This window comes from Ceratotherium simum, chromosome 36 (genome assembly GCF_057802395.1).
Source record: "Ceratotherium simum simum isolate JZ-2026a chromosome 36, ASM5780239v1, whole genome shotgun sequence".
Lineage (NCBI taxonomy): Eukaryota > Metazoa > Chordata > Mammalia > Perissodactyla > Rhinocerotidae > Ceratotherium > Ceratotherium simum.
Window position 1 is genome coordinate 17783352 of NC_141935.1, and position 24970 is coordinate 17808321.

General features: G+C 35.5%; 1 protein-coding gene across 1 annotated transcript in view; it reads left to right on the plus strand.

The window, feature by feature from the left end:
- The first annotated feature begins 3629 nt into the window (after nt 1-3629).
- The window catches only part of LYPLAL1 (lysophospholipase like 1), a 45306-nt gene continuing 23965 nt past the window's right edge, over nt 3630-24970 (plus strand). Inside the window, exons 1-2 of the mRNA XM_004439664.3 lie at nt 3630-3752; nt 8840-8939. Coding sequence (XP_004439721.1) covers nt 3659-3752; nt 8840-8939 — 194 coding nt within the window. The 5' untranslated portion in view covers nt 3630-3658. The remainder of the gene's footprint in view (nt 3753-8839; nt 8940-24970) is intronic.

Consider the following 24970-nt stretch of genomic DNA (forward strand, 5'->3'; position numbering starts at 1 on the left):
GTGAACTGAAAAAGTTTAAGGTCCCTAGACTGAGGCAATGGCTATATTAAAAGTTTATAATCTCATATAACCATTCCTTTCTAAAGAGTTTAATTTTACTGTTTTATAGGAATTCGGGACTTTTAAGTTTTTTTGAGTTTTTCTTTCATAAACGGATAAGGAGAACGTATAAAGGAACTTACTTTGTTAATTTATAAAATTTTAAAAAATTGCCTAACACTAAGACATTTTGTTCAATGCGTATGTATTGTTTATGTGTATGTGTTTCTCTGTCCGTTTGAATAATGCAACAGATAAAAACCAACCAATGGAGAGGATACAATTTGATGCTCAAGATTGAGGAAAACAATGCATAACTGTATATTGTCTGCATGACTAAAGTGATTTCATTTAACTGTAATCATTTGAAAATATCAAATATAGTACTTTAAATGGCTAATCGTTCAATCACTTTTTTAAAGCCAACAAGTGTGCCCTAAAGAATATCTAAACTCATAATGAAACAGCAAACTAAACTCTTACTTTGTCATTTATATTTTTATATCCCAATAGATATTGAAACCCTGCAAAAAGGGAGATTTTTTTTTTTGCTTTTATTTTGTCAACTTGCTTTTCTTAGTTTAGACATTGAAGTTACCAAAAGGGGGTGCATCAATAATGGGCATATAAACTGGCTGAAAACAAATGAGTAACAACAAAAGAATTAAGAGATACACAAAGAGTAAAAGAATGTATGAATAAAAATCTTCTAGGGATAATTTTTCCCCTCAGTTCAAGAGGGCAAAAGATCCACCATAAAAGAAGCAAACAACCATCCTGAAACTTAATTACATTTCAAAGTAAGGCAGTTACATGAAAGGAACAAAACATTTTTGTTCAATAGTTGGTCTACCAGATGGCATTTCTAAATTTAGTAATCTAAACCCTTCTGTTTGTTCTATAAATAAAGATGAAAGGAATAGCAACAATAGCTAAGGATTTAAAACACTGGAAATAAAAGAGCACTTTGATTAGGTTTGGAAGAATCTGACTTATTCTACTAATGATTCTGAATCTGGGAAGGCTCAAGTTCTAGGTGAAACTCAGAATACCACCCTTCAGGTTCTACTCATCTACCTGGTCAAACTGGTGCTCATCCAGGAAGAGGAGCAAACCAGGAACTAACACCGGGAGACTTGGGGAAATCTGAGGAAACATTGGAACCCCTAATCAATAGGGACTCTAATGGGGTACAGTCCAAATCCCAGAAGTTTTGTTTTTTTTCTTAATAAAATAGTTGGGACATGCCCTGTCTGATTTTTGTGAGCTAATGTGTAAATGTGGGTAACATTTAAGGACTCTGAAGCCAGATAGGCCCAACATGTGAGTCCAGGCTCTACAAATGACCGGCAGTATGACCTTGAGCCAAATTCCTTACCTCTCTGAGCCTCATCACCCAAAACAGAGACTAATAGTACAGAGTTTTACGGGAATTTACTTATGACAGTGCTTGGCACCTAGTAAGTCCCAATGAATTTCAAGTGTTTATTATTATTATTAGCAATAACAATAACCATCACTGTTAATTATGTTTCTGGTGTTTTGCTGTCTCAAAAGAATGGGGTAGTGACAACAAGGCTTCTGGCAGTAAATAGACTTCGAAGAGTAGAACTGAAAGCCTTACCTGGCATATCTCCACGTGGCCTCTACTGGTATAGCACTGCTCTCTTCTCATCTGGCTCTTGAAAGTTCTCAAGAATTCAGGAAAGGCAGTTCTAAAGATAGAAGTATTTTTTGAGAATTGGCTGTCAGAGCTCAGCCCACCCCAGCCCGTCCTCCTTAATGACTTCATCCTCGGAACTCTGAGCTGAAGATCCTTAGGTTTTAGTAAAATGACTCAGAGTTCCTTTCTGATCTGGTTAACTGACAGCATGTAGGACCATCCCCATCCGCAGCATTGGTATAACACTGTGATAGCATGGGGAGCTTAGCTTGGCAACTGACCCATGATGATAAGCAGTTTAGTCACTTGGGAGTAGCATGATTACCCTGAACAAATAAAAGATAAGTTGTAATTGCTTAAATATGATGCAGATGACAATGAATGGAATGCTGGTGTTTAATGGCACTTAAAGCTCTACTAGGTTGTTTGTTCAATTTTACATGAGGAAAGAGCCACTTGCTGGGGCTACAGCCCTGAGTATTAAAAGATGTCTATGGTTGGGTCTTTATATGGAAAGCAATTCCATTTTTTTTGGTATTTTAAAAATTATGATAAAATATACACAAATTTTATTATTTTAATCATTTTTTAAGCATATAGTTCAGTGGCATTAAGTACATTTACAATGTTGATGCAATGTTGTGCATCAGCACTATTTCCAGAATTTTCTCATCATCCCAAACGGAAACTCTGTACCCATTACATAATCTCCCCATTCTCCCCTCCCCTCAGCCCTTGGTAACCACTACTCTACTTTCTGTCTTTATCAATTTGCCTATTCTAGATACCTCGCATAAGTGAAATCACACAATATTTGTCCTTTTATGTCTGGCTGATTTCACTTAGTATACGGTTTTCAAGGTTTACCTATGTTGTAGCATGTATCAAAATCTCATTCCTGGGCCGGCTCCGTGGCTTAGCGGTTAAGTGCGCGCGCTCTGATGCTGGCGGCCCGGGGTTCGGATCCCGGGAGCGCCCCGAGGCACCACTTCTCCGTCCAACGCGAGGCCGAGTCCCACGTACAGCAACTAGAAGGATGTGAACCTATGACATACAACTATCTACTGGGGCTTTGGGGGGAAAAAAATGAATAAATAAAATCTTTAAAAAAAAAAAAAAATCTCATTCCTTTTTAAAGCTGAATAATAGTCCATTGTATGGCTAGACCACATTTTCTTTCCCATTAATCCATCATTGGACATTTGAGTTGCATCTCTCTTTTGTCTATTGCAAATAATGCTGCTGTGAACACTGGTGTACAAGTATCCGTTTGAGTCCCTGCTTTCATTTCTTTTGCATATATACCAAGAAGCAGAATTGCTAGATCATATGGTAATTCTGTTTAACTTTTTGAGGAACCGCCAAACTGCTTCCTCAGCTGCTGCACCATTTTACATGCCCATCAGCAATGCACGAGGGTTCCAATTTCTCAGCATCATCACCACCATTTTATTTTCCGTTTTTCCAATAACAGTCATCTTCATGGGCCTGAAATGATACCTCTTTAAATTAGATTTGCTTTGTAAACTAGTTTTAAAAACTACACAAAGATTTGTTATTATTCTATGGCTATCTTATCCTGTTACGTGAAAAGCTAAAAACATCCTGTTCAAGTCCCAAAATAGAAGGAGAAATATGGTTATACCTGTTAAATTTTAAACAAAATAACACCAATATTTCTCCAAATAAAAGCTCACCTTGAGTTTTAGGACTGCAGTTAAAAATCCTACAGCAAATAAACATATCCACTGCCCTTACAGAAGCTGTCACTTGTACACTATTCTTAGGGAAAACAAACAGTACAGCTAGAATTGCCTCAGACTCGACCCAGAGGCAAGACAGCGCCAGTCCAATGCGCATGCGCGTCTCCAGGCGCGCCCCCTGCGTGCCTACGTGCGCGGGCCCGCGGGGCGGCAGGGGGGCGGGGCCTGCGGAAATCAGCTCCGGGCGGCAGCGATGGCGGCTGCCTCGGCTTCTCTTGGCGTGCAGCGCTGCATGGTGTCGCCGGCCGGGAGGCACAGCGCCTCTCTGATCTTCCTGCACGGCTCAGGTGGAGTCTGGTTTTACGTCCTGGTTTTCTGCAGCTTGGGAAACGTCCTCCTCTCGGTTCCTCCAGTGTTGCTGCGGTGGAGGAGGCCCCGGGCCCCATTAGGGACCACTGAGCTCGGAGAGGGTGACTCTCCCCTCGCTGGCCCCGCGGCTGTGGACCACGGGCCTGGTCACCTGTCCCCAGCCGTCCCCCCTTGTCTTCCTTTTTCTCTTGCGGTCACTGGCCCACCGTCCTCGCTGCCAGCCCTTGTGTCCCGCCACTCCATCCACATCCTTCTCTCCGTTGCAACTTGCTGTCCCCCATCGCTCTCCTCCCTAGTTTAGACAGAGCAAGTAAGCAAGGTAAGCCCTCCGCTAGGGACAGATAAATTATTTAGTACTTTTCAGGGTCAGTCATTAATGATTTGAGTTTTCAACCGCAGTGCATTATTTGCCATTGCTTTCTTTCTCCAGTCTCCCATACTCATGTAGACAATTGAGATTCACAGTTAACTTAAATAATATTTATCGTGTCCTCTCTGTGAGGCACTGTGCCAGGGCTGGAGGGCCTTTCTCTTTGCTCTCTTTCTGCACCTCCTTCCTTTATGCCCCTCGTTCCTCCTCTTGTCATTAAGTCCGCAAGATACAACACAAAGTCAACTCAGTCCCAGGGACACATATTCTCCTTCCACTTCCTACCTTTAGTAACATGTGCTTAATTCTGTACAGGGTTTCTTAAGCTCATCTGTAATGACATATCTGTCTTCCCCACTGGATTGCAAGCCCCTTGGGAGTAAGGACCCTTGTTTTAATCCTTGCCTCCCTAGTGCTTGGCCCAGGGTAAGTTCTTGGGAAATGTTTTTTAAAGAAATGAGACGCAGCCAGTGTCCTCAGGGGGCCTACCTAAAGTTAAAAACAAAAACAAGTCAATTAGTTTGAGTCAGCAGTGGATGGAAGATCACAAGATGGTGCGTGATTTAGTGCCAAGTGAACTGTAAGGAAAAAACTGGGGTTAGGCATTATTAAGGCATTTGGAAGATGAAGAGTTTGTCAGATTTAACAGAGAAAGTGGTCTTTGAGCTGAAACTTGTAAAGAGGATGGTGATTGGATAGTGGAGGAGATTGGAAAGATACAAGGTGGAGAAATGGGCGGTTGTGGGAAGTATTCTCATTTTGAAAATGAGTCCCTGATGGGTTAAACAGCTTGCTCAGGGTCACTTGACTATTACCATGAGTGGTGTTGGAATTGGGATTTGAGCTCAGATATCTCTGACTCCAAAATTAGTGCTCTGGAGGCGTAAGGTGAAAAACCTCTGAACTAGGATGTGTCATTTTGGAAATAGGGAAGAAGGGGGCCAAAGATGTTTAAAGGGAAAGACTTGACTGATGAAATATATTTAGAAGGTTAGATGTCTATGATGGGAGCAATGCTTTACAACTAGGAGACTATTACTAGTACTATTTGGGGCTCCAAGGGTGTTCATTTATAAGCACCCAGAAATTCCTCAGTACTATACTCTTTTTAATAAGTTAATTATTTCACAATATCTTTAGGAAATCCTCCTAAATTTTTTTTCCCTGGACCACTTTGCTTTAAGTAACTATCCTTACTCTGTTCAATTTCAAATCACTGACATTTTTGTAATTTGTACCTATATGTCTCTGAAACCCAGAGTTGTATATTATATATATTTTTTCCCTTTGTACTTTGAACAAAGAATTCTGCCAATTTTACAAATATAGTGCAATTCCTATATATTTAGAGCTCCATTGTAGTAAATAAAATTCTTATTGGGAGTATGACTGTAGACTTTAGTACATGTGGTTATGTTATAGGAAATGTTTGGCTTCTGGTTAATCCACATGGGGCAAACCAATTTTAACTGTTTCACCATACTCTTAGAATAAGATGATAGCTTTTTCAAAAGTGGGCTTTGTGAATGGATGGATGGATGATGTTTTGTAGCATTCAATTTTACTTTTCAAGGTTGAAAAAATGTGTTTAGAGGCAGATTTTGTTTTTTAAAAAAATCTTAAAAGCTTGAGGTTCTCTTTTAGGATATGGCAGCCATAGAAGAACATATGGGAATGTAAGTTAATATATAGTCAATACAATTTGAGCCTTTCCTACCCCTAAAATAATCAAAGTACCTTCTTTCAGGATGATAAAAACAAATGATAGTTTAATTAGCTTTGTTCGGCTTCCAAGATTAGGTTAATTCACTCTGTTATATGGTGTCTATATAGTGTCTTTAGGACACTGTGGTTCTCCTTTCAATAGTATTCATCATATTTGTAATTACCTAATTTAATGTCTGTCTTCTACACCAAGCTATAAGGTTCATGCTGGCCCAAACCATGTGTGTCTTGCTTTCTCCTCATATAGGAAGTCTCAGCGAATTGACTGAGTTAGCTCTTACTAAAGTCACCAGTAACCTCTATGTTGCTTAATGTAATGGACATTTTTCAGTCATCCACTTATTTGAACTGTCAGCAGCCTTCAGCTTTCTTCTTGAAACACTCTCTTGGTTCTTTCTACCTCTGTTTGCTCCTTCTGGTTTATTTTCCAGACTCATCTTCCTCTACCTGGCCGTTAATGTTGGGTTCCTCAAAATTTGGTCCTAGGTCCTCTTCTCTTTCTCACTTGTCATTTTTTGGCCCCAGCTAAACTCCATACAAGCCCACAGATTCGATTTTTACCTATGTACAGGTGACATAAATGTCTGTCTCCATTTTAGGTCTCCATTGAATTCTACACGTGTTTATACAACTGCCTAATAATCATTCATTCATTAATTCATTCATTCAAGAAATATCTGTTACATGGCCACTGTGCAAGGCACTGTTCTAGGTTCTGGGCATTCAGCAGTGAACAAAACTAACAAAATCCCTGCTCACGTGGATCTTAACGTTCTAGTGGAGGACATGTTATATAATAGACAGTAGTAAGTTCTGTGGAATAGAACAAAGGAGGATAAAGAGGATGGGAGGTATGGGGATTACAGTTTTAAATAACATGGTCAAAGCGGGCCTCACTGTGATGGTGACACCTCAGCAGCTGGACTTAGTGAGTGAATCGTGCGAACATTGGGTTAGATGTTACAGACAAGGGAAAAGCCAGGACAAAGACCCTGAGGTAGGCTCCCTGACATTCAAGGAACAGCAGTAAGGCTGGTGTGCCTGGAGTGAGAGGAGTAGGAGAGGGTATCCAGAAGGGGACCAGTGTCAAGGTAGAGTGGGGCAGGGGCCAGCAAATTTTTTTTGTAAAGGGTCAGATAGTAACCATTTTAACTTTTGTGGACCACATATGGTCCCTTTCACCTGTCTTTCTTTTTCCCTTCCCTTTTCTTCTTTTTCTTTATGACTCTTTAAAAATGTAAAAACCATTCTTAGCTATGGCCCTTAAGGACCTGGATTTTGTCCTCTAGCCTGCTGCAATTTGCTCAACCCCTGGTATAGGACCTTATGTACATTACATAGAGGTACCTCACACGCGAGGTGTACAGGCCTGATACTTCATGTGCTGCCTGTCTCAGTGTATGGTACTATTGTTCACCCAGTTGTCCTGGCCAAAAACCTCACCATTATCTTAGAAACCTTTCACCATTGACCCTTCATAACTAATCTATTGCCAATTTCTGTTAATTTTTTCTCCTAAATATCTCTAGTATCTATTCTGTATATTGCACTACTGTCACCCTAGTTTAAGCATCCGTCACCTGGACTTGCCTCCTAACTGATCTCCTCACATCTACTTTTGTCCTTCAGTTCTGTCTTCACACAGTGATCTTTAGAAGCATGCCACTTTTCGTCCAGAAAGTACTGTACCCTATGCTCTTAGAATTTGTCAAGTTCCTATACTTTCTCTAGCATCATCTTGCACTCATTGCTCTTTCTCTCCTTCTCAGATGTGCTGCTCCTTCCTGTAAAGGGTCTTAGCCTTTGCCATATCCTATCTGAGATGAGCTTTCCTTCGGCACTTCACTTTTCACCATCCTGTAGATTTTAGTTCAAACCATTGAACAACTATCTATTGGATGCCTGGTTTGTGTCAGTCCTGTTCTAGGCATTAAATGAACAGATAATTGGATGGATAAAACACAAATGAACCTTGCCTTGCAGAGCCTATATTCTAGTGAAGTTGTCCCTGAACCCCTTAACTGGGTCAATTCTGCATATAATAAACCCTGGTAGCACCAGCTGTCCCATCTTTGCATGGTTACATTTGTCTTTTGCGTTTATGTATATGTTTATTTCACTAAGGTCTGTTTCTCACAATGAACTATATAATCCACGAGAGTAGGGACTCTTTCTGCCCCTCACCTACCCGTCATTGCCTCTCTACAGTGAGCACAGTGCCTGATACATTAATAGGTATTCAACAGATATTTTTTGAATTGATGTCTTCATGAATAATTGATTAAAAAATTTGTTACCTTTAAAATTTCCCCTTCAGGACTACATAAGATAGACCTATATTTCCTTCCATTTTTTTAATGAAAATAACATACATACATTAATTCTTGCATGAATTTTGGTTATTTTTCAGCTTTGGGGTGTATAATCATTATTTTAAGTCATGTAAACACATTATCAAGATTAAATTCTCATTCTTCAAGTTAAAAATAAAAGTATGCTGAATAGCCTTTTGAAGGATTTTATTATTTTAACCAAGAAAATTGATTTAGGCTGTTCCAACTATAAAAGTTTATAAGCACGTTAGGAATTTACTGTTTTTAAGAGTAAGATAAGAAATGACAATGTTTAAAATCAGATATAGAAAGAATTTTTTTCTTAGAAAAATTGATTGACTTTATTTGTTCCTGCTATACACTTTATATGAGGAAATTTAAAACTCAAGCTTGAACAAGGTCTTTAAAGTGATCAATGGTGAAGTTAGGAGCAAAATAATCAAAATTATTCGTAGCTATTGATGCCTGATTAATTAATTCACATTGATAAATTGGTTTCTCTACAGTTATTTTAATGTATGGAGGTTTTTTTTATTCCTTGTTCCAGCCTCTGTGTGACATGAAAGTTATATACTGCTTTTAGGGATACTGTATTGTCAAAATGTTTTATCTTAATCTGGATTTTGTGATTCATCAGGTGATTCTGGACAAGGATTGAGAACATGGATCAAGCAGGTTTTAAATCAAGATTTAACATTCCAACACATAAAAATTATTTATCCAACAGCTCCTCCCAGGTATGCAAGCAATTTATCTCACTGTTCAGTATAACTCTGTGGTATAAAATATATATAAATAGATGTACCAGCTAGACAATCTTTAAGGTTAATTCTATGTTTAAAATATTTAAATTGGGGTGCTTTTTCTTCCAGAACGTTTTTTTTTTTTTTTGCAATTACGCTGTTGGGCCAAGTTTTGCTAAGTGAGTGATTCCTACTTTGTAAAGCATTCCCTGAAGCTATTAATTTAAACTTTGTCCCAAGCACAGCCTGCAGAACTCTGCTTCCTCTGGCCCTGCAGATTGCTCATCTTTCAAACTCTCTTTTTACTCTCATTCACCCCAAAAAAGAAACTAATAACTCCAATGAGTATAATCTTTCTAATAATTTAATTAAGCCAGAGTTCCTAATCTCTGGAAAAGGGTTTGTGGCATTCTTTCTACTTTTAAAAGGATTGAGAAATAATGTTAAGCTTTTTGAATTGATAAACCAGAATAGGAATATAGAATTGACTACTTTATAAGTATTTAGGTTATACAACCTGTAGACACATTGTTTCACAAAATGCACAGTCATGAGATTGGTGTAGTCTTGAAGTCAAACTGCCTTTTATAATTATTAAATTAGCATCTGCAGTCTTTTCTTCTGAACACACGCTTTAAACTGGGGTTTGCAAATACTTTTTTGTGTAAGCGAAATAATGTGCTGAGCTATGTAACCCAGTCTGATTTCCCATTCTCTGTTCTTGGTCTGTTCTTGTTAAGCACTCTGTGTGCTTATGCAAATGCTTTGCTTTGTTTTGCTGTTAGCTTAGTATTAAGGAAAAGTAGAACCAGAACTTCAAGGGCCTTTTCATACGCACTATTAAGGTTTTACTTACCTCAGTTGATAGGACTGAAAGAGGTAGAACAATAAAATGATAATTTTGTTGTACAATTTAAGACTCAAAAAAAGTTATTATTTTAATATAATTTTAGAGCAGGTTAGTAGTTTGGTAGTGCAGATAAAAGGCCTAATGACCAATAGGTAATTTTTGTGCTGTAAGTTGAACGTCTTTGAAAATGTCAAAAGAGGTTATTTGCCGTTGGTTTTTAGAGTGAGTGAAGCTGGGAAGGAGAGGGACAGTGGTATTCCTATGAGGATGGGAAAGATAAGTTTATTTCAGCCTAAATATAAATGTAATTACCTGAAGAAAGATCATTGGAAACATGATTCTAGGAATTAATATTTTTCAGCTTATGAATTTCATGTCACCACCAATTGTGATATGAATTCTAGACCAGTGTATTTCAGACTTTAGGCCAGAGATATTTCGGAAAGTCCAAAAATCTCCACGGGCACTAAGCATTATTTGTGAGTGCTTTTGTGATTTAGTAAAATATCAAATCATTGAGATATTTCACTGAATTCCTAGTAACTTTTTGGTATTATATGTTTTCATAGTCAGTAGCTATTTGGACAGATCATCAAATGTTTTAGACCATGCTAACCAATGAAGTGTAATATGAACTACATATGTAAATTTAAATTTTCTTGGTGCCACATTAAAAAAAAGGAAAAAGAAACAAGTAAAATTAATTTTAAAATATTTTATTTAACCCATTATATCCAAAATATTATTTCAACATGTAATCAATATAAAATTATTAAAGTAATATTTTACATTCTTTTGTTCCTTCTAAATCTTTGAAATCTGGTGTGTATTTTACACGTAGAGCACATGTCAGTTTGGATGCTAGTTAATTAATTAAATTTAAATTTAATAAAACTAAACACTCAGTTCCTCAGTTGCACTAGCTACATTTTTACATGCTCTGTAGCTGTATGTGGCTCGGGACTACCATTGTGGACAGTGTAACCATAGACCTTAGAAAGGAGTCTCCATTTACAGTATATTGGGGGCCATTGTTCTAGATCAAATCTCTTTTACTTAAATTTCTCATGAGTTATCATTCTTGAACTTGTAGGATTTTATTTTCTAATGACAAGATGACTTAAATCATTTGTTCGCAAGCAGGAATAATTGTCCCTCAGGGAACGCTTGGCAGTGTTGGGCGACATTTTTGGTTGTCACAAGTGGCAGGAGGGGCAGCATGAGAGGCCTCTGGTGTCTAGTTGGTAGAGGCCAGGGCTGCCGCTGAACATCCTACACTGCACAGGACAGCCCCCACAATAAAAAATTATCCAGCCCAAGATCTCATGGTCTCTAGGCTGAGAAACCCTGCTTTAAATTACACCTCCATCCCACACATGCTAGATGATTAGTATCTTGATTCTCCTTTAGGAAAAAAAAAAGATGTCACAGTGTGGTCAGCTCTGTTTATATTTTAGAAAAACAAATATCAGAAGTAATTAAAGTATGAATGGCATCATTGTCTTTGAGTCGATACAAAAAGACATCGAGATTGCACCTAAGCACAGGTCTTTTAAGTACTAGGCTTCCTTCATTTTTAGACTTAATTACTCTCGGTCAGAAACATTAAAAACAAAATCCCACTTTCGTTCAAAAGCCTTTCTAGTCTCAAATTTACTTTTGTGAGCATGGAGCTGTAAAGTTTTGCTTCCGTGTTTTCACTGGTTGTAAGATTCCTAAAATGAAGAAATAAAGACCTCGCAATTCAGTACAATTTGCAATTTCCTATTCTGGAACTCAAGGACTTTTCAAAAATTTTCAGAAAGAGTATATAGATGTTTTTACTATAAATAGGATCTACATTGGGGAATATTACATTTTGGATTTCTATTCTTGATTACAGGCATCTCAAATAAAACAGTGAAATAAAGCATATGCAATTAAGAATAATAATGCCAGTTAGTTTGCTACTAATATACAAATCAAGTAAGTTTGTAAAATATGCTTATTTCTTTCAAATATAAATACCAGAACCCTCAACTGACCTAGCAAAGTTTTTTTGTGTTAAATATTCAGTAAGTTGTACGTTCTGTAGCTCTGCTGTATTTCATGGTCCCTTTCCATATTGGAAATCAAATGTCATTGATCAGTGCCAACCAATGGCTGCAAAACTTTTGACTTATGATTTTCCAAATGTTGGAAGGGATTTTTCCAAGCAGTATAGCAAGCAAGACCGGTTTACTATTTCATCATATTAGAAAATGTATTTCAACAGTACTGTGAAATCATTTTTTTTTTTGTTTTATGAATAGCGCAGCAATCACCAAGTTTTAATTTCAGATGTCTCAGACTCTCAGAGCAATTAGAAACTTCATTTAATGTCATTTAAAATTACAAGATCTGAAATATTTTAATTTTCAAATATGAACCATATCTCTATTAACTGAGGATTTTGCAATCTTAGTTCATCTTACATCTCGTTGCAATTTTGGCACATGCTATTTTCTTTCTGTTTTAATATATTTGAAGATTATTGTGACTTAAGTGTATAGGCATTAAAGACATTTTGTTGAGGTCATTAAGACACTAGATTGATAGTGTTTGCAAACTCAAACAATAGTGTTCTGGTTCAGTTGGTGATGATGCTTTCTTTGTTTCATAGTGAGTTAAATGTAACACAGCTTAAGGGTTTTCGTATTTTTAGACCTAATCTTTGTGTCACAAATTATTGTTTCTTAGTTTTTTTCCATTAAATTATGTTCCATAGTTCTGTATTATGACTCCTACTCACAATCTGGCCTCTTTCAGGTATGTCTTTTCCAGATTGTTCAATCAGTCCAGTCCAAATGCCCTCAGATTCTAGGACTATTGGTGGTGATTTTATATAAACAGTTAATAAAAATTTGTCCTAGAGGAATGTTTTGGAAACCTTTTGCACTTTCCTGACTAAAAGTTGAAACTTTTTAGAAAACTGGAGTAAACCGCAAGTATCGTAAGATATAGATGAACACTGTTAAAACTTTCTTCCTATCTTTAATGTCTGTAATGTCTTGTTTATTTAGTTTTACAAATATGGGTTCATGCTAAGCATCTAATTCTGCCCTTTCTTTCACTTAAAACTGTATTTGATGATTTTTCCTTATAAAGATTTCTCATTGAATGGTCTTAGAAAACTGTTTTAATAGCTATAAAATATTCTTTAAAAATTTTCCTGTTAGAGACTATTTTAGTTTTTATCCTCAGTTTATCACTATGCATATCTATTTATTCTATTTTTGATTTTTGTTCAGGAAGAATTCTTAGCAAGTACACAGAGACCTTAAAGTCAATTTCTTTTTCTTTAAGGGATTAACTTTTCCAAATTCTTTTCCAAAAATGGAACAATTTGCATTATTACCAACACTATATCAGAATACCCATTTCACTGAACACTTACTAGCATTAATTTTTCTTAAAAACAGGTTCTAATTTTATCACTGAGATTCTCTAAGTGTTATCAGTTATCAAATAAGCAATGCTTTCAACATCACTAATTCAGCTTAGTCTGTTATTAACCTAATGTGTTTAGTTAAAATATATATATGTGATTTTTTTCCTTGTCCTCTCAAAAATTTTTAAATACTTTTTCTTAATCACAAAATTAATTGTTGCCTTTACAATGATACTTACTTTATAATTTAGCGGCCTCTAAAATGATCTGATAGTCTAGACTAGGGGTCAGCAGCCTATGGGTTGAATATGGCCAACCACCCCTTTTTATAAATAAAGTTTTATTGGAACATGGCCATACTCTTCCATTTACATATATTATCTGTGGTTGAGAAAAAGTTTGCTGACATCTGGTCTAGAGCAGTAGCTTTCAAAATTTTTAAACTCCAACTCACAACGGGATATATACTTCACTTGCTGATCCTGTACACACATTTCAGCGATTGAAATATTACAGATGCCTGAACATGGGGTTGCCAGATTTATTTAGCAAATAAAAAAGCAATATTTGGGACATACTTATGCTCAAAAATTACATATTATTTATCTGAAATTAAAAGTTAGCTTGTGTCCTATATTTTTTCTGCAGTTCCACCTGGTTGTTACCCCCAGTGAATTTGATTTAATTAGTTTGTGGTGTGGCCAAGGCAGAAGGATTTCTAAAAGCTTAATTGCTGATTCTCATATGCAGCCAAAGGTGAGATCCACTGGTCTAGCGATCATAAAAGCCTGAACTAGGTCAGTGTGGTGGAAATGTAATAAAAGCGGTCAATCCAGAAGAGATTCATAAAGTAGAAACTGGGAGAAATTGAAAATTAGGGGAAATGGGAAGATGGTAATGTTAAAGTAGGGAATCTAAGAGAAGAATGTACATACAGTGATTGGACATGCAATGTATTTTGTTTGGGACATTTTAAATTTAGCAGACTGGCAGGATGTTCATGAAGTAGCATTCAATTAGAAGGACTTTTATTTTTTTACTTTTATAGTTAATTAGAAAGTTGGAGTTTTAAACTGGAAGGCAGTTGTTTTTAAAATGTATTGTTCAGAATAACAGTCACCTGGGAAATTTATTAAAATGTGGATTTTTAGGTTACAACCTCTTAGATTCTACTTGAGTACCAGGTATGAGATAGAGCTCATAATTTGCATTTTAAGGAGCACCACTTCTGATACAAGTGGGTTCAAAGTGTCTACTAACCATTCATATTCAAATATACTGGCATATTTTTTAAAAAAATACAGAATCTTCCTTCCCAGTGAACCCAAACACAAACTCGGGTTTGTTTATCCAACAGACAGCAAAACCAATCACCAAAATGTGAGAATTGTAGCAAGGAAGGAGGTTTATTATCCAATGACAGCCAAACAAGGAGATGTGAGTAAAACTCAAATCCACCTCCCCAAAGGGAAAAAGTTAGGGGTTTTTATCCAGGGTTTTGGGTAGGAGAGGGAGTAGGAGCGCTTTGGGCACTGAAGTTTTACGAGTCTTCTACACAGGCGCTACTGTTTTTCATATTTCTTCATGGGTCCTATGTGCGACTTTGAGGGGGTTCTCTGTGTTGCGTGTGGTCTGTTTTTAGTCTGTGATGTCTAAAGTTTATGATCAGTTGTTTTAGCTTCTCAATGCACCTGCAGGATGGTTAGTCAGGCGGAGGGGGACTGTCAGCAAGCTGCTCTTTTATCAGCCGTCTTCCTGTTGCTCTGCAAAAGGAGCTCAGAAACTTTGGTTACTTTGTTTCCCACGTCAGCCTTGTGGGTATGAGCCATGGTTTCACCACTGCTGAATACTGAACAGATTTTTGGGTGAGATCTGGCTCGCTACATAGTTTTTCTGCATCAAAATTCTAGAGCTCTTATTTTGCAAAAATAAAAGTTAATTTGAAATGAATTTTTTAAAACATTTTTGCAAGATATAACTTTGTAAAATGTCTGTTACCTGTGTGTTTGAGATTTGAAATATTTGAAATATTAACTTTTAAGTATCTTAAGTCTTTATACTTCAAATGTCTCCTTTTCTGATTTACGTTTTAATTAAATATTAACAATTAACAATGGAATTGTATTATTAGCAATTAACACTGGAATTGTAGCAACCAGTGCAATTCCTAAAGTCTCTACTACATCGCATGCCCCTCCCCTCTTTGGGGGCCAGCAAGGAGAATTCTTTTACAGGTATTACCACTATAAATGTTTGTTTCTACTGAAACTTTAAATCAGGAGAGATTATTATCAGGAGATGATTATCACCTGATTTAAAACAGGTACTGGTAAGTGTTAGCGTTTATTTTAGATTTGTACTAGCTATACGATATATTTAAAATAATATCATTCTTCCTCCCTTTTTTGTGGGGAGGCACCTTATATTTAATATTTTTGAAGATTCTCAGTTTTTCTGTTTACCTATTGCTTATCATTTCTTCCTCACTCTTCTGTATCACTGACTAAACATTCAACAAATTATTTGAGCCATATTTATTATCATTAAAGTCCTTTTAGAAATTCTAACCCTTTAAGGCACAATTCCCTGTCATCTCCCATTCAAAAAGCCTTTTTGATCTCTCCCCACGTTTTACCATTTTCTCTCAAGTATTAATCACGTCTTCCTTTGTGTTTAAATATAATTTATATATCCAGTAGATGCCTTCTTAGCTGACATTGCCAAAACCATAATATATTGACTATGATAGCAAAGCAGTCTTGAGGACAGAATCCTTGTTTATTTTATTTATTTATTTTTTGCAGTCCTTTACAATTGACTTCCACACACCTAATTTGATAGGACTTTGTTTTAGTAACTAATCTTTGTTGATCTTGCCTAAACATTTTAACTTTTAACATTCAACTTAGTGTTCATAAGAATAAAACTGTTTCACATTCCCATATCATTTTTAAAATAATATTTATTTAATTGCAATAGAAAATGAAACTGTTGTAAACAAATTTGGGAACAAACTCAGCTGACTCTTGGTAAGTATAAAAAGCAAAAAACTGGGGCCTGGCCCAGTGGCGTAGTGGTTAAGTTCGCGCACTCCGCTTCGGTGGCCCGGGGTTCTCAGGTTCAGATCCCGGGCGTGGACTGACGCACTGCTTGTCAAGCCACGCTGTGGCGGCGTCCCGTATAAAGTAGAGGAAGATGGGCATGGATGTTAGCCCAGGGCCAATCTTCCTCAGCAAAAAGAGGAGGAATGGCAGCAGATGTTAGCTCAGGGCTATTCTTCCTCACACACACACACAAAAAAGCGAAAAGCTCAATTCGTAGGAGCAAAAGTGTGAGAATGTGCTAGAATGAAGCCTCCTCTGCCAAGAGCAGCAGGCATGGAAATAGACAGCTTTGGTTAATGCTGAGGCAGTTAAGTGGAGCTTAGTTAAGAGGGATAATACTTAGCATATTTTATTGTAATCAGCTGATGTTTTTACTACCATGTGCTAGACTAATTTCTAGAGCAGTTTATATCATATTCATTTCTGTATCCCTGAGTACTTAGCACAGAACCTAACACATAGAAGACTTTTACTGAATACTGAATAAATATCTTACAGAATTTGTTATAATTTAAAATACTGTGCAAGGAATGAGTAACTGGGTATTTATATATAATACTAATATTTTAACTGTGTAATGATTTCTGCTTATATGAGTTTTTTAAAAATGTATTTTGTTGTAGTAAATGATATAAGAAATGTAGTTCCTAAGGAGTTGGAGTTATTCATTCTAAGACTTGACCAGTAATAGGATTAATCCAGTAGTAAGCATGAGATCAATGAATTGTGAGATGTAAAGCATCATGAACTACTTTTAACTGATGAATCCCAAACTTAGGAGGCCTGCGGTGTCATTAAGCCTATAGCTTTCTACTTGGTTTCCAAACTTCAGATGGCTGTTTGATAGTATTTTTTTTTTTTTTAATTTTTTGTTTATTGCGGTAACGTTGGTTTATAACATTGTAAAAATTTCAGGTGTACATCATTGTACTTCTATTTCTGCATGGACTACATCATGTTCACCACCAAAATACTAATTACAACCCATCACCACACACATGTACCGAATTATCCCTTTCACCCTCCTCCCTCCCCCCTTCCCCTCTGGTAACCACCAATCCAATCTCTGTCCCTATGTGTTTGTTTATTGTTGTTATTATCTACTACTTAATGAAGGAAATCATACGGTATTTGACCTTCTCCCTCTGACTTATTTCACTTTTTATTAGAATAATATGGCAGTCATAGTATACGGTGCTATTTCAAGATCACTGACTGATGTTTCAAATGATTTACTCTGTTTAGGCAAGGAATTTGGGCATAGATTTATTGACCTTGCTTTTGTAGCATAATGATTTGGTAGCACAAGGATAGCTGCTGCCTTACATCTATTGTGAAAGTGTTTCTTGTGCTGCCCTTTGAAGGAATCCTGTGTCATCTAACTTGTTGCTATCTTTTAAATAGCATCAGCAGGTGGTAGATACATGCCTTCCTTAACTCTCACTCTTTTAAATGATGAAAGTTAATTTTAACAACCTTTTTAAAAGTGCAGCAAAGTTGCATGCTTTGACATTTTGCTGCACACCTTCTGACATTGCCCAAATTCTAGTATTTATTATCTCTCCTATTTTCTCTTTCATCACCTGTGAACTCTTAACTTTTTCTCCTCTATAATATTTCGTTGACTATGTTATTCCTACCAGGATACACTGAAAATATCATCTGGCTTTTTAAATCTTTCTTGATGTCATCTAATTGGTATGCAGGATTAAATGGCCTGTTAATTAACCCCAGTTTTGTCCTAGAATGTATTTAGCCTCCCATCATTGAGATGGTGCTCACTATTATGTAACTTTACCCAAGCTAGATATTTATGAAAATTAGTGAAAATGAAATGTTTAAGCAGGTTAAGCTTTATTAGCCTTGGTACAGAATGCCAAATGTATTTCCACAGAGATTATAGCAATTTAGACCCTTACCAGCAAAATTTGCCAGTTCCATTTGTTCCATATCCACGTGAGCAGTTTCTGTTGTCATTCTTTTTAATTTTAGCTGATCTAGTGTATGTGTAGTGGTGTCTCGTGCTTTTAATTTGTATTTCTCAAATACTAACAACGTTGACTACTGTTTCATATGTTTATTGAGTATTTGCGTATCCTCAAAAGGAATGCCCTTTCTAATCGTTTGCCCGTGTTTTTATTTGGTTGTCTGTCTTTTTCTTATTGATTTGTTAGAGCTATATATTTTTTTAGATTTATGTTGTTGTTGTTCTTAGATATATAAATTCAAATAGCTTGTTCCTGTGCATGGTTTGCATTTTCACTGTCTTAATGACGTCTAATAAACAGAAGTCCTACTATGTTTCTTTAAAGTAAAATTTACAGTGAAATGCAAAAATCTTAAACATATAGTTCAATACATTTTGATAAATATATGCACCTGTTTAACGAACTTGAATTAAAATAGAGAACATTCCCATCACCTCACGAAGTTTTATTGTGCCCCCTTCCAGTCAATTCCTACCACACATAGGCTACCATTGTTCTGATTTCTACCACTATAGCTAGTTTTGCCTATTCTTGAATTTCAATTAAATGGAATAATTTAATCTTTTGTGTCTGGCTTCTTTCACTCAACAGAGTGTTTTAAAGATTCATCTATATACATTTATTGATAGTTCGTTTTAGACATTCTGAGTAGGCATTGTGTGTGAATATATCACAATTTGTTTATCCATTCTACTGTTGATGGACATTTGGATTAGTTCCAGTTTTTTAATACAATGAATAATGCTGCTATAAATATTCTTGTACCAGTCTTTATGTGAACATACTTTAATGGATTCTTATCTAGACTCTATTTTATTCCGTTAGTTTATTTGTCTAATCTTATGCCAATACACAGCTTTTGTGATTACTAGCTTTACAGGAAATTTTGAAATCAAGTGGTGTAAATTCTGTTTTAAAATTTTATCATTCTACATATATTGCGTTTACATGTAAATTTTAAAATCTGCTTATCAATTTTACAAAATACACGTTTGGATTTTGATTAGAATTGCGTGGAATCTCTGGTTCAATTTAGAGAAGATCGATGTCTTCCAATTTATGCACGTGATATGTCTCACCATTTATTTAGGTATTTATTCTATTCTCTCAGAAGCGATTTGGAGTTTTCAATATAGAGATCTTTTGACAAGTTTATTCACGAATATTTTATGTTTTTTCATGTTATTGTAAATGGAATTTTTAAAAATTTAATTTTCTAATTGCTTGTTGCGAGTATGTAGAAATACATTTTATTTTTGTATCTTGTTATTGCTTCCTGCTGCCTTCCTAAGTTCATTTATTTTTAGTGGTTATTTAGTAGATTCTTTATGACTTCTATGTGAACAGTCATATCATCTATGAATAAAGGCAGTGTTACTTTTTTCTTTCCAATCTTTATTTCATTGTCTTGCCTTATTGCACTTGTTTGAACGTCCATACGATGTTGAATAGAATCAAGGACTTCTTTCCTGTGTACTTTTTTTTTTTTTTTTTTTTTTTTTTGGTGGGGAAGATCAGCCCTGAGCTAACATCCATGCCAAGCCTCCTCCTTTTGCTGAGGAAGACCGGCCCTGAGCTAACATCTATTGCCAATCCTCCTCCTTTTTTTTTTTTTGCCCTTTTTCTCCCCAAAGCCCCAGTAGATAGCTGTATGTCAAAGTAGCACATCCTTCTAGTTGCTGTATGTGGGATGCCACCTCAGCATGGCCAGACAATCGGTGCGTCGGTGCATGCCCGGGATCCAAACCCGGGCCGCCAGTAGCAGAGCGCGTGCACTTAATCGCTGAGCCATGGGGCCAGCCCCCTTTCTTGTGTAATCTTAGAGGAGAAGTGTCCAGTATTTCACCATTAAGTATGAAGTTAATTATAGATTTTTTTTCTGTGCACCTTTTATTATACTGAAGGAATTTCTTTCTTTGCCTATTAGCTGAGAGTTTTCTTTATGAATTGGTTAAATGCCTTTTCTGTATCCTTTGAGACAATCATGTTTTTTATCTTTCATTTTGTTAACATGGTGAATTACGCTGATGGATTTTCCAATGTTAAACCAACCTTTCATTGATAAACCCCGCTTGGTCATAATCTATTATTCTTTTTATATGCAGCTGAATTTGATTTGCTAGCAAAACAAAATGATTTGTTAAGGAATTTTATTTCTATGTTCATGAGGGATATTGATCTGTAGTTTTCTTTTCTTTAATGTGCTGGCAAAGTTTTATCATCACAGTTATACTCGTCTCTTAAAATGTATTAGGAAACGTTCCCGTCTTTTTTCTGGATTTGTTTGTGTTATTTCTTCCTTCAGTATTCGATAGAATTCCCTAGTGGAATTATCTGGACTTGATGTTTTCTTGTGTAAAGGTTTTGATAATGAATTTAACTTCTTTCGTATAATGAGGGTATTCAGATTTTCTGTTTCTTTTTGTGTCAGTTTTGATCATTTGTTTCTCATGGAATTTGTGCCTTTCTCTAATTGGTCAAATTTATTGGTATAAGATTGTTCATGATATTTCCTTTTATTGCCTTTAGGATTTGTGTTGATATCCTTTATTTCATTTCATTACTGATATTAATAATTTTTTTCTTTTTTCTGTTTTTCTTGGTTCATATTGCCAAGGGGTTAATTTTATTAATATTTTCATAGAACCAACATCGGCTTTGTTATTTGTCTCTTATTTGTTTTCTGTTTTATTTATATTTGCTCTTATATTTCTTATTTCCTTCCTCCTATTTACGTTCAAGCTATAAATTTCTCACTAATCACTGCTTTAACTAATTCCCGCTAAATTTCTCTTTTGTATTTTTAGTATTATTTATATTAAAATATTTTCTAATCTCTCTTATAGTCCCATTATTATTTCTGTATAATAAACCACTCCAAATAACAGTTTTATTATGGTCACTAGTCTTTGGTTTAGGAATTCAGAAAGGGCCACAGTGGTGATGAATTGATTCTGTTCTTTGGTAACTGGGGCCTCTGCTGGGAAAACTTGAAGGCAGGGGTGAATGTGACTTGATTGCTAGGGACTGGAAGCACCTGAAAGTTCATTCATATCTGGCAGTTAATGCTGGACATTAGCTGGGACCTTCCTCTGGTCGTACTACTGTGACACCTACACAGGGTCTCACCATATGGTATCTTGGGCTTCCTGGCAGCACGGAGGCTGAGTTCCAAGTGTAAATGTGCTAAAGAGAACTGGAAGGAAGCCGCACTGCCTTTTAAGACCTAGTTTGAGAAGTTACATAGTATTGTTTCCTCTCTAGTCAGAAGACTACTCAGATTCGAGGGCAGAGAACATAGACTCCACGTCTTAATGGAAGTAGCAGAGTCACATTGTAAGACGAGCATGTGGGATGGGAGATATTGTTCTGGAGAAATATGGAAAATATAGTTCTGTGAGCTTCCTTAACCCATGAGATGTTTAGAAATACGTTGTAAATTTCCAAATATCTGGGAGTATTTTAGATACCTTATTCTGTTGATTTCTAATTTCATTCCATTGCTGTCAGAGAAAATATTCTGTACTATTTCAGTCTTTTGATACTCATTGGCACTTATGTTATGGTCTTGCATATGGTCTCTCTTAGTGACTGTTCTATGTACATTTTTGTGTATAGAGTTCTATAAATCTCAGTAGTTCAAGGTATTACTCAAATTTTATATTTGCTTAGTCATTCCTTTGTTCTATTAGGTGCTGAAGAATGGTTATTAAAATTTCCAACTATGATTGTAGATGAGTCTTTGTTTCTGTTTAGTTCTGTCAGTTTTCTCTGCATGTGTTTTTTGTTTTTTTTTTTAAGTGATATTAGGTGTGCGCCTGTGCAGGATTGTTGTCTTCCTCATTAATAGCTACTTTTGTCTTATAAAACGTTTACTTTTATCTCTGGTAATACCTTGAAGTGTACTTTGTTTAATAGTAATATATATCAGCTTTCCTGTGTTTACTGTTTATAGGCATATCTTTTTCTGTCCTTTTGCTTTCTTTTGATTAGTGTTGCCTAGTATGTCTTTTTCCATCTTTTTACTTTTAACCTATCTATACCATTATATTTAAAGTGGGTTTCTTATAGACAACATGTATTTGGGCTTTGTTTCTTTAACCAATCTGATAGTCTCTGTCTTTTAAGTGATTTGTTTAGACCATTTGCATTTAATGTAACTATTGATATGTTTGAATTTAGGTCTACTGCTTTTTGTTGCTCTTTTTCCCTTTCCATCTTCTTTTTGGATTATTTGAATTTTTTTAATATTCCATTTTCATTTATCTATTCTTTTTTTTTTTCTTATTGCTATTAAGGATTACAAGATATATAGCAAACCTTTCACCTATTTAGAGTTATTTGCCACTTTACACAAAATGTAGAAACCTTACAACCATACTAGTTCCTTTATCTTCCTCCCTTTATGTTGTACTTGTCATATATATTTCATCTACGTACCTTGAAAACTATCAAACAAGGTTATGATTTTTGCTTTGAGCAGTTGTACATATTTTAAAAAACTTAAGAGAACAATAGTCTATTATATTTATCCAGTTGTGGTCTGTTACAGCATAGTAGTATGTTTTGATTAAATTGTGAATTGCCGTTTTGGCTATAAGGTATTCCTTTTCCTCAATCTTATTTAATAGGTGTTTTTAATCAGCTAAGTTAGGGGCATATTAAGTAAAAGTCAGGAATTAGCTTGCTGTGTTGATTTAAATGGAAAATATTGCTTCATTTTTTTTCATTGTCAATTTGGACTCTATTTAATTGAAGTGCTCAATAAAGATTTTTATTTCTATGACATACTTTAGCTGTATTTATAATTAGAGGTTTACTTTAGCTGTATTTATAATTAGAGGTTTTCTTGGTTTGGGTATACTGTTAGAATTTCCATTTTAAAAATAATAACAGCTTTTTAACAAGCTATTAATAATTTATATGATGATATAGTTTCTCTTGGTGTTTTCAGAATTCTAAATGTAATAAGATTTGCATAGTGCTTCTGCTTTTTGATTCACTGTTTTTCTACATGAAGTGCATGTTTATATTTTTCATTAAACATGTATTCCAAAACAAGGTTAGGCACTTTTAATTTAGATGTAGTAAACAATGGCTTCATTTTTACTCTGTCACTTAGGATTCCTATCTGAAGCACAATATTATGAGATCTCTCTCCTGAAACTAGTAGATTTGTGCTATAAGTATACTTCACTAGTAGGGAACCCTACTAGAAACAGCTATTTTGTAGAAATAGTTTAATAGTTTTACTTCTTTGGTAAGTATTTTAAATAGCACATTTAAATACCTATGAGTCTGTAAAAACTTGTTTTCTTAGAAACGTTCCTTTTTAAAAAAGCAACAAAAGAAAAATTTGACCTTTTCTTAGGAATTGCAATATGGATTTTATAAGAATTAAAGTCAAAAGATATTCAGAGCAAAATAAACCAATTTTAGATATTCTCATATTTCTTTCTAGCTGACACAAATTATTTCCAAGTGACACAAATGGTTGTTGACATTCATCATTCAACAGTATTTGTTCTTTGCCCTGGGGGTATCATTGTGGAAGAGATAAAGTCCCCATGCTCAGGGAGCTCATATAGAAATGGAAAATAAAAGAGAAATTAAATATATTAATTTCAAATAGTGATAAATTCTATTAAAACAGTTAAGTAGGCTAATGGAATAGAGAGAATATGTGTGTGCATTGTAGGGTGGAGGGGAGGTATACTTTAAATTGTAGGGTCAAAGAAGGCTCCCCTGAGGAAGTAACATTTGAGCTGAGACCTGAATGATCCAGGGGAGCCCACCATGCGGAAATGTTGCAGGGAGCATTCCAGGTAGAGGGGATATCAAATGCACAGCCCTTGGACCAATAGTGTTGTCTTGATTGAAGAAGAACAAGAGGAGAATGAGACTGGAGCTAGTGAATGCTGGGCCAGTGCTGTGAACTGAGGACAAGGAGGAAGACAAGAGCCAGATGATGTTATCTCAAAGGTCATGAATGACCTTTTGATTTTATGATTTCTAGGGAACACAGATCAAAACAGAACTTGGTATCAAGCTGAATGTCAGCTCTTCTTTTTTTAACCTTGGCCATTTTATTCCAGCTTAATATTTTACCGGTGTGTAATGGTTTGATTGATTGATTGATTGAGGAGCCACACAGATGTTCTTTGCGAAGCATATTTATTTATTGTGGTAATGTCTGAGCTGTTTTATATCAGCTAATAAAGTGATTTATTTGAGGAAGAAGGTGAATGAGTATAACATATGTGCCAGTTTGTTTAGCTGTTTTAAAAACAATCTTACTTTTGTGCTTTATTTAAAAGTTATTCTAACATCTTAAGAGAATTATGCATTCTTATGTTTTCTTAACAAAAAAGTTGTAAATTATTCTTTGTCTCATTAAAACTTTCCCAATTATCTCCTTTGAACGGAATTTTAGTTTTCTTAGAGAATTGGAAGAACAAAAAGCTATTATATTAGTAAAATTTACATTGGGATTCCACCTCCATGGAGCATCTATCTCTAATTAAGTAAAGCACTATCAAAGACAAAAAGTTACAGTGAATGTCATTTTTTTCTATTAATGGCTGAGTTCCCAGAATGATTCATATTTTAGCCTATGATATCATCCTTATTTAAGTGCTTAGACAGACAAATAAACACTTAGAAAAATAGCAGAA